The sequence below is a fragment of the Coffea arabica genome, chromosome 5e, assembly GCF_036785885.1.
Source record: "Coffea arabica cultivar ET-39 chromosome 5e, Coffea Arabica ET-39 HiFi, whole genome shotgun sequence".
Taxonomy (NCBI): domain Eukaryota; kingdom Viridiplantae; phylum Streptophyta; class Magnoliopsida; order Gentianales; family Rubiaceae; genus Coffea; species Coffea arabica.
Genome location: NC_092318.1, coordinates 21,321,395 through 21,334,680, shown reverse-complemented (window position 1 = coordinate 21,334,680; position 13,286 = coordinate 21,321,395). Strand labels below are relative to the sequence as shown.

The following is a 13,286-nucleotide window of genomic DNA, read 5'->3' as shown; positions in this document are numbered from 1 at the left end:
ACAGTTCAAAAGTAACTTTGGAAACAGTTTAAAGGTAAATAATGCAGGAAACGGTTCATAAATAACTTTGGAAACAGTTCAAAAGTAAATAATGCAGGAAAGCGGTTCAAAGGTAACTTTGGAAACAGTTCAAAAGTAAATAATGCAGGAAACGGTTCATAAATAATTTTAGAAATAGTTTGAGGTCACTCACCTCCATGGCTCAGAAATCATCCATCATATAACATTGCCTTGCTCAAATCCAAGCCTTAGATCACAAACCCAATGCAAACAAGTCCCTTCAAAGTTTGGACAGCACTTCCCCTGAATTCGCTAACTTTTCCAGCCATCATGGCTTCATTATTTCCTCATTCCAACCCAAAGGTACACACACAAAAACAAGTTCATCCAATAGCCATTCAGCAAGCTCCAAGTAGTACTAGTACAAGTCAAGCTAGGGAAAAGTCCGGAAATGAAAGTTAAGCTCAAAACCAGAAAAACAGTTTTGGACGTCATTTTACGGTAATGGTACCAAAGGCGCTATGATTGTCGGATGAAGGTGTAAGAGCCACCGTTTCGAAGCTAAGAGACAGGGTTACAATATTGTAGAAGGTCACTCAACCCATTTTCGAGTGTAACCAGGTCAAAAATGCAAGATACCATACCAGAATCACAAAAACAGATTCACAGAATGCATTCTAGCGGAAACATCATAAATCAGGCTATCCAAGTCCAAATCCATAAATTCCAAAACCAGATGAAAGCTAAGAAACAGGGGTACATTTCATCAGAAGATCTCAACAACCAATTCGGAATCAATTCCAGCCAAAACAACCAATTACAGGCGCAATTCTTGCATTCGGGTAAAACCAGAACAGCAATAGTAATTTCGACTTTTCACAAGCTACGCTGCTCCGATTGACCTGAAATTTTGTAGTCCCCTCTAGAATGTCATTACCTACAACTTTTATGTTTTAAGTCAAGGCCAATTCGACCTCTAGATAGGAGCTAAAAATTCGGGCAGAATGTTCCTTCACAAAACCTAATTTTCTGAAATTTCTTCCAAAACAGAAATTGATTGCAATTGTCCACTTTTTCCACCTTCTAGAATCATTATATACCATTTCCAATCATCATAGATAGCCACACAATCATGCTTATATTAAAACAGAAAAATCCCCAAAAATAATAAAACTTCATCACTTCAACCACAAATCAAGAAATAATCCATAAAAGTGCATCTTATACCACCACCAATCATGAATTGAACATCATTAGAGGAAGGAGAGGGGTCCTTCACAACTCACCTTAGCAATACAAGAGATAGAGCAACTAGCCACCTTAGCTTTCCAAACAACTCCACAAAACACCTCAAGACCACTTAGCAAAGAGATTTTATGGAATGATTTGGAGTTTTATTGGTTGGATTTGAAGATTGAGCAAGAAATAGAAGGAAGAAATTGATAGCTTTTCTTTCTTTTCCTTTGAGAGAGAGCCGGCTATGAAACTTTAGAAATAAGGATGATTTTTGGCAATTTTTTGATTTATTTGGTAAAGTAGTGAATAGTGTAGTCAAAGTCCAAGACTTAATCTTATGGTGACACTTGTCACCTTTAGGTTTAAAACTTATCTTTTTGTTTCTCCAATACAAATATCTTAACACCTTGTAAAATAGTATCACTTAATACAAAATTCTAACAAGTTGTCAAAAATATAATGCATTTACCGCACTAGCGGGTCCCACGTCCAAAATACGCTTTTAATTTCTCAAAAACTAACCGATACTAGAAAAATCATTTTAAAACTATCTTTGCTCATAAACTTTATCTGGGGAATTTTTCTAATAAAGAAACTGAAGAAAAGGCGGGCGATTAAATAAAATAAACCCTAGAAAATTAGAAAATTTCCGGGTTCTCACTCTTATTCTTTTCGGGGCGTCACAACAATGACTGACCAAAGCCAAATTGGAAGTAGCTAATGAAAGTAAGATCAATACTAGGAAAATAGAATTTTCCAGTTTGCACAACCCTATAAGAAAAATCATATCTCAAGTTTTGTAAGTCCAAAATTGATAAAATTTATACCCTTGGAAAATACAGTCAAAGGGCTATAACTTTCCAGAAAACACCATTGTAAGATTCAAAACACAAGGCAGTCAAATTCGAGCCTTAAGTTGCTGCTTCAACCAGTGAAAGACAGAACAGGTACAATATGTCAGTCAATTTTGAAAAATCACCATAACTTTCACAGATAGAAACAGGGCCTGAAATTTACACGGTTTATAGCCCTATGAATCTAGTTTAAAATGCAACAAACGAAACTCAATTCTGACATTCCTACATCAAGATAGAGCAAATTTCCCAAGACTGTGCAGAAGCTCCGCGAAAATTTTTGACAGCATTTCCCTTGTCTTTCTTTACTTTCCAACCAAACCTCAACATCCACAAATCACAAGCTATCAAACACCTTTAATTAGAGCCACCATAAGGCTCGAATACGAGTCATAAACCAAATCCACATATCACTAGAGTAAAATCATATGGAATGTATTAGTGCAAAATCAAACTAGGACATATGCGGAAACGAAGTTTGGGTTGGAAAACAAAAGGCAGATTTGCTGTTGCTTAGCGGAATTATCACAACTGAAGCTATACTTGTTGGATTGAGGTGTAATTTACACCATTTCGAAGATAAGATAAAGGGCTACAATGTTGAAGAAGGCCACTCAGTCCAGTTTGCAATGTATCTAGGTCAAATTTACCAAAACAACCCCAGATTTTCCAATTCAAAGTTTACTGTGGCAGTCCTGATTCATTCAGTCATATCTCAGCATATACAATTCCAATTCAAGTGATTCTAAAGCCATTTAAAAGCTAAGATACAAGGCTATAAATGTTAAGAAGACATCAACAACTAAATCAGTAGTATTCCCAGTCAACCTAACCAATTACCAAAGCTGATTATCAGTTTCGGACAGAAACAGGGCAGCAGGGGTATTTCAGTCTTTTCACAGGCTACGTTCCTCCGATTGGGCTGAAATTTTGTATAAAACTAAAAAACATCATTCTCTACAACTTTCATGTTTTAATCTTAAGCTAATTCGGCTTCTAACATGCTCAAATAAATTCGGACATAACAGGCCTGTTTGAAACCCTAACCTGGAAATTTTGCCCCAAACCAGAATTTTTGCACAATCAACCATATCCAACATATATCAACTCCATTTTACACAATAACTAACCAACAATCCATGACTAACCAAAACTAAACATATGAAATCAGAAAATCAAGCATAAAATAAAAATCCATCAATCTTCACCACAAGTCATGAAATCATCCAAAAAATCACTTATTCAACTACCACATGGCACCAATTTAGCATTATCATGAACAAGAAAGAATTTCTTGGCTACTCACCTTACCAACCCAAGAAAGGAAGCAACTTAGCACCTTAATCTTCCAAACCACTTGATAACCAACCTTGCAACCACTAGACTAGGGGTTTTTATGGAGAGAATCCATGTTTAATCGGTTAGATTTGAGGATTAAGCAAGATTGGAAGCCAAAGAGTTGAGAGTTTTCTTTTCTTTTCTTGTGGAGAGAGTCAGCCAAGAGAGGGAGAGAAATGATAAATTTTTGGTGAATTTTGGGATTATTTGGTAAAGTTGGCCAATTAGTCAAAGTCCAAGATGAAATAGGGAGGTGACACTTGTCACCTTAATTAATGCATGGCTATCCTTTTGTCCATCTCACACCAATTCATCTAGTAACCTCTAGTTATCTCTTAACACCTGCTAAATTAATCCTGGTATACGAAACTTAACCTAACTGGCCGAATTTTACCGAACTTTCCGCACTAGTGGGTCCCACGCCCGATATATATTCTTAAAAGCTCATGAACTAACTTATACTAGAAAATACTTTTAAAAACCCTATTTACTCATAAACTTATTTAGAAAATTTTTTCCTAATAAAGAAATTGCATAAAAGGCGTGTAATTAAATAAAATAAAACCCTAGAAAATACGAAAATTTACGGGTTCTCACAAATTTGGCCTTCTTCCTATCCAAACAGTACCGGGCAAAACAGGGTTAATTGAAACCCTAATCTGGAATTTTCCGCACAAAGTGGAAATTTTCCGCAATTAGCTACAATTTACGCACTATAGCTTCATTCTAGACTATCCCAAGCCATCATCCATGGCCACACAATATTAAACATATAAAACCGAAAAATCGAGAATAAATATAAAAATTCACCAATCTCCACCAAAAGGCACAAAATCTTACTCAAAATCACCTCTATGACTACCACAAACCACTAATTAAACATTATTGAGAACAAAAGAGAGGTTACTTAGCTACTCACCTTACCAACTCAAGAAAGGAGCCAACTTAGAACCACTTTCTTCCAAACCACTTCACCAACAACCTCACTACTACTAAACTAAGAGTTTTTATGGAGAAATTGGAAGTTAAAACGGTTGATTTGTTAGATTGGTGCAAGAAATGGAAGAAACAAGTTGAGAGCTTTCTTTTCTTTTCTTCTAGTGAGGGCCGGCCAAGATGCTTGATGAATGAAGATGATTTTGGGTCCAAATTGACTAATTAGTAAAGTAAATGAATAGTGGTCAAAGTCCAACTTTAAATCATAAAGTGACACTTGTCACCTTTTTAATGCAACTCCATCCTTTTGTCTCTCCAATGATAATCCATCTAGGTAACCTCTAATTATCTCTTAACACCTGATAAATTAAACCTGGTATACACAACTTAACCTAATTGGCCGAATTTTATCGAACTTACCGCACTAGTGGGTCCCATCTCCGGTATACACTCTTAAAACCTTATAAACTAATTTATACTAGAAAAATGATTTAAAAATCATATTTACTCATAAAAATTATTTTTAAAATTTTTCGAATAAAGAAAATGTGGAAAAGCGTGCAATTAAAAGAAAATAAAACCTAGAAATTAAGAAAATTACGGGTTCTCACAGAAAGAATTCGTTGAGTTTGCTTATTTAGGCAAGGATCCCACATATAAGCTCCCTTGTCCATGTAAAGGGTGCAACAACTTTGAGAATCAAACTATGGAGGTCATGAAAAGTCATTTGTGTGGGGGAATTGTTGAGAGCTATACTAGGTGGGTATATCATGGTGAAAGGTTTGAGGATTCTGATGATAATGAAAATGATAACATAGTTTTAGATGAAGAAAATAGTGAGTCAGATGATATTCAAGAAATGTTAAATGACGTTGGTACTGCAAACTTTGGTGAGAATTGGAGAAATTCGGGGGAACATAATAGGGATATTCCAAATAAGCAAGAGGGGGAAGCAAGTAAGTTTCTTAGATTATTATCCGAAGCTGAAAAAAGTCTCTACCCGGGTTGTGATAAGTACTCAAAACTTTCCTTTGTTGTCCATATCCTTCATTTGAAAACTATGAATCGGTGAACTTGCAAATCCATCGATATGCTGCTGAAATTCCTCATTCAAGTCTTTCCCATGGCATCAATTCCTAGCTCATACTATGATGCAAAAAATTTAATTCGTGAGCTAGGACTTAAGTGTGAAAAAATACATGCATGTGAAAATGATTATGCACTTTATTGGAAAGAAAATGAAAGCCTCAATCACTGCCCAAATGAAAAATGTAAAGCGCCTCGTTATAAATCCCCGGGTTCTAAAATTCCTAGAAAAGTGCTTCACTATTTCCCCTTAAAATCAAGGTTGCAAAGACTATTCATAAACAAGGAGATAGCTCAAGATATGAGGTGGCATAAAGAGAGACGCGTTCCCAAGGAAAACACAATGACACACCCTGCTGACTCAATAGCTTGGAAGGAGTTTGATAACACTCACCCATCTTTTGCCAAAGATTCTCATAGTGTTAGGTTGGGGCTTTCAACTGATGGTTTCAATCCCTATGGAAACACGAATAATGCATATAGTATATGACCTGTAATCCTTGTTCCTTACAATCTACCACCTTGGAAATGCTTAAAGGACCCTTTTTTTCCTGTTATCAATGATTATTCCAGGTCCTAAGTGCATAGGAAATGATATGGATATATTTTTTAGGCCTCTAATTGATGAGTTGAAAGAGTTTTTTGACACTGGCTTTGAGACTTATGATGCAGCCATGGGAGAAAAATTTATGTTACGGGCTGCTCTATTGTGGACTATAAGTGATTTTTCAGCATATGCCTATTTGTCAGGGTGGAGTACGAAAGGTTATAAGGCCTGTCCTGTTTGTTTAGATGAGACAACTAGTGTATATCTGAGAAATGGATTAAAATATTGCTATATGGGGCACAGGCGATTTTTGCCAGCGGACCATAAATGGCGTCGAGAAAGAAAGCCATTTGATGGCAAGAGAGATCTTAGACAGCCTGTTAGAACTTTATCCGGTGAAGAAATCTTGCAACAACTTCAAGAGTTTGATCAAATAGAGTTTGGCAAGGCACCTGAATTGCTTAAAGAGAAGAGAAGAAAATGCATGCAAAATCAGTCAAATTGGTTGAAGAAAAGCATTTTTTTTGAGCTGCCATATTGGAGTACTAACAAAATTAGACACAACTTGGACATTATGCATATCGTGAAGAATGTGTGTGAAATTTTGTTAGGTACAGTGATGGGTACAGGTCAGAAAAATAGGGACACTTGGCAAGCTAGAGAGGATTTGAAGGAAATGAGATTGAGGGAAGAATTGCATCTTCAAACTCAAGGGGATTCAAAGGTGATGCCCACTGCATGCTACACTCTTTCACGCAGCGAAAAACAAAAACTATGCCAGTTTGTGAGCTCACTCAAGTTCCCTGATGGATTTGCCTCAAACATATCTCATTGTGTTAAGCCAAAAGAGTGCCAAATTTCAGGGATGAAGAGTCATGATTATCATGTATTCTTGCAACGTCTACTTCCGTTAGCAATTAAAGGCATGCTGCCAAAGGATGTTTCCCAAACTTTGGTAGAACTAAGCAATTTTTTTAGGAAAATTTGTTCCAGGACACTTTACGTAGATGAGTTAGATGCACAGGAGAAAAACATTGTTGTAATACTCTGCAAACTTGAAAAAATTTTCCCTCCAAATTTCTTCGATGTAATGGTCCATTTACCTGCTGAAGCAAAACTTGCTAGCCCAGCACAATACCGGTGGATGTTCCCATTTGAGAGGTAGTGTAAAGGCTATTTTAAGACTGAATCTTCTTTTGCTTCATAGGGTCCTACTGATGTGACATCTTATGGCTGCATTTTTGTGACACAGAAAAATGGGTCAATACAAAGGTTATGTGCACAACAGAGCTCGACCGGAAGGATGCATTGTTGAGCGTTACTTGGATGATGAATGTCTAACATTCATTTCTAGGTACTTGCACAATGTTCCTACAATATTTAATGAACCAGAACGAAACACGAAGCGCTTTGAGGCTGCTGGAAAGTTGTCTATTTTTTCTGGAATGGCTCGGCGTTTTGGGGCAGCAACATTTTACTGCTTAAGTGAATCAAAGTTGATGAAAATACATTTATTCATCTTGAAAAATTGTGAAGAAATTGATGATTACATAAGGTAATAAATTTATTACCTTATACATATGAGAAGTGTTATATATTTAGTCAATTATAGCACTAACCGTAGCACATAGATAACTAATAATACTATTGTATAGGATGTACAAAGAATTGCTTCTGCAGCAAAATGTGTCGAATGTAGAGCAGATGCAAGATTTAGAGTTTCCAAAGTGGTTCGAAGAGCGTGTAAGTATGGAACAAACTACTAGGAAACTTGTGGTATTTATATAGTTGTTAATTTGCTAAGTCATTCTAATTTCTTATTTGGGTTATATAGGTCACTTACATGCATGCACAAGGCAGATGTTGTGATGAATTGTTGTCTTTGGCCAAAGGACTGGATTTTAGAGTGATAAAATATCCTGGTTGTAATGTCAATAGGTTTAGATTTCATACCAAAACACGTGAGGTAGACAGAAAAACCCAGAATAGTGGCATTATGGTGAAGGGTGAGCATGCTGATGTAGAAATAAACTTCTATGGTGCTATTACAGATATCTTAGAGGTTGAATACTCCTTCACTCAAAGCCGAGTAGTTCTATTCAAGTGTGACTGGTGGGACTTAAAAAATAGCTCATGTCTTAAAATAGACAAACAGAGTAATCTAAGCAGCATCAATTTGTCAAAAAAATGGTATATAGACCAGCCATTTGTATTCGCTTCCCAAGCTGAACAGGTCTTTTACGTAAAGGATATGAGGCTTGGAGGTCATTGGCATGTTGTCGAGTCGGTCTGTCCACGTTCATCATATGCTGTTCTTGAAAAGGATGAACATAAATCATGTGAAGAGGAAGAGGCTTACCAAGAAGATTATCTTGAAGACCTAATTGGGGTACAAGAGAATGTCGATTTGTCTAACTTGAAAAGAGGTGATATGCTAGCTGATGAAGCTATAGAAACTGGCATCCTAAATTCTGATTCTTCAGCTAAACGTGCCAGGAAAATGGATGATTTTTTTGTTGATGATGATGAGATTCAGCAATTGAGCTCGAGCGAAGATGATAGTGAAAAATTTGTAGAAAGTGATGACTATGAGTCTGACTAAATGACGTTGTAAATAACATTTTCAGTTTCTATTTATTCTTACCATGTAACTTTTGGTTCATATTGTGAGAACCCGAAAATTTCTTAATTTCTAGGCATTATTTTCTTTCTTTGCACACGTTTTCTATATTTTCGTTATTATATTAATTTTATAGATATTTTTATAAGTAAATATAGTTTTTAAATCATTTTTCTAGTATAAGTTAGTTCATACGTTATTTGAAGTGTGTATTGGACGTGGGATCCGCTAGTGCGTTAAGTGCGGTTAATTCGGCCAATTAGGTTAAGTTTTGCATCAAGGGATTCATTTACCATGTGTTAGGAGATAATTGGAGGTTAGCTATGTGAGAACCCGTTTTGCCCTAATATTTTCCTAGGGTTTATTTTCCCCTTAATTGCATGTTTTCTGCATTTTCTGGCTTAGAAATATTTTCTTAGTGGATTTTATGAGTAATTATAGTTTTTAGATGAATTTTCTAGTATTGGAGAGTTTTTAGAAAATTAAGAATATATATTGGACGTGGGACCCACTAGTGCGAAAAGTTCGGGAAAATTCGGCCAATACGGTTAAGTTTCGGATACTGTGAAAAATTTATCGGGTGTTAAGAGATAAGTAGTGTGTGTGAAGTGATTGATGTGAGAGAGAAAAGAAAGATAGGAAGGCATTTAATGAGATGCCACATGTCACTTTCTCATTGGTTATGACTTAAGACACACTATTCACCTTTTGACAAATTTTTGACTTTTGACCCAACTAGTAAATATCTTCAAAAAAATTCACTAAAATTCCCTCATTTTCTCTCCACCATAGCCGGCTCTCTCAAGCTCCAAGGAAGACAAAACTCTTCAACATTCAAGCTTCTAACAAGTCCAAATCCACCAAATCAAGTGCTTAAGTTAGTTCTACTCCATAAAAACTTTCTTTCTAGTGCTAGTTAGTGTGTTGGTGAACTTTGTTTGAAGGATTAAGGTGTTCAACATCCTCCTCTCTCTTGTTTCTTGGTAAGTGAAGCTTGAAACACCCTACTACACCTAATGATGCTTATGTTGTGCTTACTAGTGATAAGAGTGCTGAAATTTCTGGTTTTTATCTTGGTTGGAATTGATTTGGTGAAGTTTTCCATTTTATGATGATTTTTCTGGTTTAATTGGATTATGATGGTGTGGTTGTTTGTGATGATTGGCAATGGACTATAATGGCTCTAGTGGATGTGAAATGTGGTTAAATGCAATCAATTTTGGATTTGGTGTGAAATTGAAAAGTTAGGGTTCTTAATTTCCCAATTCTGTCCGGTTTTTGATCATAGGGTTAGAGGCCGAATTTGACTTTGCTCAAAACATAAAAGTTGTAGGTATTGATGTGATGGAGATGCCTGTAAAATTTCAGGGCATTTGGATTAGTGTGGAGTGAGTTATGACGAAATTACTGTAGCTGTTCTGCTTTGGACAGAATGCGAAAACTGCGATAGTAATTGGCTATTTTGACTGGAATTGGTTTGGATTTTGGAGTTGGTGTCTTCTGATGAAATGTAGCTGGATGACTTATTTAACATATGCCTTTGGAATTTCGGCAATTGGACTTGTATGGACTGAGATATACTGATTACAGTTTTTGGTGATTTGCAAACCTGTTTTGGTAATTCTGGTTTAGTATTTTGCACTTTTGACCTAGTTAAGCTAGGAACTGGATTGAGTGCCCTTCTACATTGTTGTAACCCTGTTTCATAGCTTCGAAATGGTGGGTCTTACACCCCCAACCGATAACCGTAGTGAATTTGACGCCATTACCGCATTATAAGATCAAACACGGTTTTTCTATCGAGGCTTAAGTTAAGGCCATATTTTAATTTCTGGTTTGCTATCATGCCTACTTATGCATGTGAAACCCTATTGGGGTTGTGTTTAGCATTGTTTGGTGACTCGTTCTCGAGTCTCATTGTATGTGTTCCATGTTCTAGGGCTTGAAGGTAGTGCTCGACGGCTTGGTGATCGTGGTACATGAAATACCACTTACTTGCTTGGTGAGTATACTACTCACTTGATGGATTACTATGTGGCTTGTTAAATGTTATGTGATGCCTTAATGGCTTACTTGGATATTGAAATTGATCAAGGTGAGGGTGTACTTGACCGCCCTCACCTCCTTTGATATTGTCACTGATTGGTTACCGTCTTATTGCATTACTGAACTTGATATATTGGTTAGTGAATTCCATTTCATGGAAACTGAATTGATGTCGTTTGGACGATGTCCAACGGCCATAATGCATTACTGAGCTCAACCCCGTTTGGTAGTCAATTGGATCGAGCCGGCGAGGGCTTGGTCGTGAAGATTGAATTGCCACGGGGACTGTACTGGGGAACCTTGTGGTAATGAGACCCTTGGTTCCGGTAAACTCGAGTATTACCAAAAGCTACTGAAATGGAGTGCGGGCCCGGTTGGGGTATGTTGGGTGGAAGGAATGGAAGTGAAGTGAGGTCTACGGTTTGGTACTTTTAACATTGACGGAGGGTCAATGAGCGTGGATCAAGAATGTAAGCGTGGAAATGGGCTCTTGAGAGCCGACCGTATCCTTTCACTGAATTGCTTTACTTCGAAATTGTATACTTGACTTGAATGGTTATGCTTATGTGATCTTAACTGCTATTGTGATAGTTGCTCACTGAGCTTTAGCTCACACCGTTCCATTTGTTTTCCTTACAGGAAAATGAACACTTTTGGAAAAGATTGTAATAGTTGAATGACAAGTTGAGCTCATGTACATGTATTTTGAATAGCTCCTTGAGGGTGAAACCCTAAGTGTTTTGTTTCCTCCAATGTTTGGTTTGTAATTGGTTATTGTACATGTATGGATTAGTTGGATATTTTGATATGCCGATTTGGCTTGGAATGTTGGATTTCAATGTATATATGCTTGGTTGATGTTTGGCTGAACTTTGAATCGATTTGGATTTCAAACGGCAAAAGGAAAATTTTGAACGAAAAGTCACTGGACTGAATCCGGCCAGGAATCCGGCCAGAAACTGGCCGGATTGCCGGCCGGATTGCGGAGGGTTTTGGAGAACATTTTGGATTGCTCTCGGCCTAGTATCCGGCCGAGAATCCGGCCGGAAATCCGGCCAGATTCCGGCCGGATTCTGACGTGGCCTGCACTATTCATCTTCGGCAATTTTTTTTCGTTTTTTTTATTTTGACTCTTTTGACTTGTTTACGTGCAATGGGATGTTCCGGAACGTTATAGATCGACGTAAACTGTACCGTAGTCCTGGCGAGAGCTGGGCAGGCAGTCCGCTAACCCCTTTGGTTCGCCTTAGGGGAAAGTGGGGCTGTCACAAGCTAGGTTAATTTGTAAGGAGAGACAAAAGGATGAGATCAAGCATAGGAATGGACAAGTGTCAAGTAACTATTGGAGGATGGACTTTGACCTACTATTCATCACCTTTACTAAATACTAAAAATTGACCAAAATCATCTTCATCTTCCTAGCATATTGGCCGAATTCTTGAGGAGGAAAAACAAGAAGAAAGCCTTCAACTCCAACTCCATTTTCTTGCTCAATCTTGAGGATTCAACCAACCAAATTACAAACTACTCCATAAAAGTTGTTTGTTAAGAAGGATTAAAGCTTGTAGTGGAGTGATTCTTGTAGGAGAAACCCTAAGCTATCATCTTTCTTCAAGTTTCAAGGTAAATTCCCTAGAAATTTCCTTCTACTCTTGATAATTGTCAATTAGTGGTTTGGAGAGGTTAAATGTGTAGTTTTGTGGCTAAGTTCATGGTTTTAAGTAGAGGTATGGTAAATTTCAGTTTTATATTGAAAAATTCTGCTCACTTGTGAAGCTTAAGGGTGATTATGATTTATTAGCTTTGATATATGGAAAAGCTTGTGTCTTGGTGCTAGTTAACTTTGCCTAAAGAAATTCCAGCTTTGATGTGTAAATTTCAGCTTTAGGGTTCCAATTTTCCCTGTTCTGTCTGGTTTTATTTGAGCACATTAGAAGCCAAATCAGGCTTAGGTTAAAACATGAAAGTTATATTAAATTATGTTAACTAGCTTCCTACAAAATATCAGCTCAATCGGAGCAGGGTATCTTGTGAAATAACAAAATTGCCCCTGCTACCCTGTTTCTATCAAAAATGATAATCAGCCTCTGTAAGTGGTTCGTTTGACCAGGAATATTACTGAATTGATTGTCAATGTCTTCTTAAGAATTATAGCCTTGTATCTTATCTTTCAAATGGATTTGGAATTACCTGAATCGGAGTTGTGTGTGCTGAGATGTGCTTGAATGAATCAGGACTGCTAGTTGAATTTCACAGTGAGCTTCGAACTGGAAAATGTGGGGTTGTTTTGGTAAATTTGACCTAGTTAGGGTGAGAACTGGACTAAGTAGTCTTCATCAAAGTTATAGCCCTATGTCTTAGTTTCGAAACGGTATAACATACACTTCAATCCAATAAGCGTAGTTTCGGTTATGTTCGATACGCTAAGTAGCGGTAAATCTGCCTTTTTGGTTTCCTAGCTTAAAGCTCATTTCCGGTCATTTTCCTAGCTAAATCTCGTACTTGAATGACTTTGAGCCTATTGAACGGCTGTTGTGATGAATTTATATTATGTATGACTTTGGGATTGATTAAGGAAAATAATGAAACCATAAGTGGCTGGAAAATAGGTAAATACAAAGGG

General features: G+C 37.0%; 1 protein-coding gene across 1 annotated transcript; it reads left to right on the top strand.

Annotated features, from left to right (window-relative positions):
• Nucleotides 1-5,070: 5,070 nt before the first annotated feature.
• LOC113743918 (uncharacterized) lies at nucleotides 5,071-8,599 on the top strand. The gene is made up of 5 exons (XM_027271982.1): nucleotides 5,071-5,320; nucleotides 6,024-7,158; nucleotides 7,250-7,552; nucleotides 7,653-7,740; nucleotides 7,832-8,599. The coding sequence occupies exons 1-5, from the start codon at nucleotides 5,071-5,073 to the stop codon at nucleotides 8,597-8,599; spliced, it is 2,544 nt and encodes an 847-aa protein (XP_027127783.1).
• Nucleotides 8,600-13,286: the final 4,687 nt, after the last annotated feature.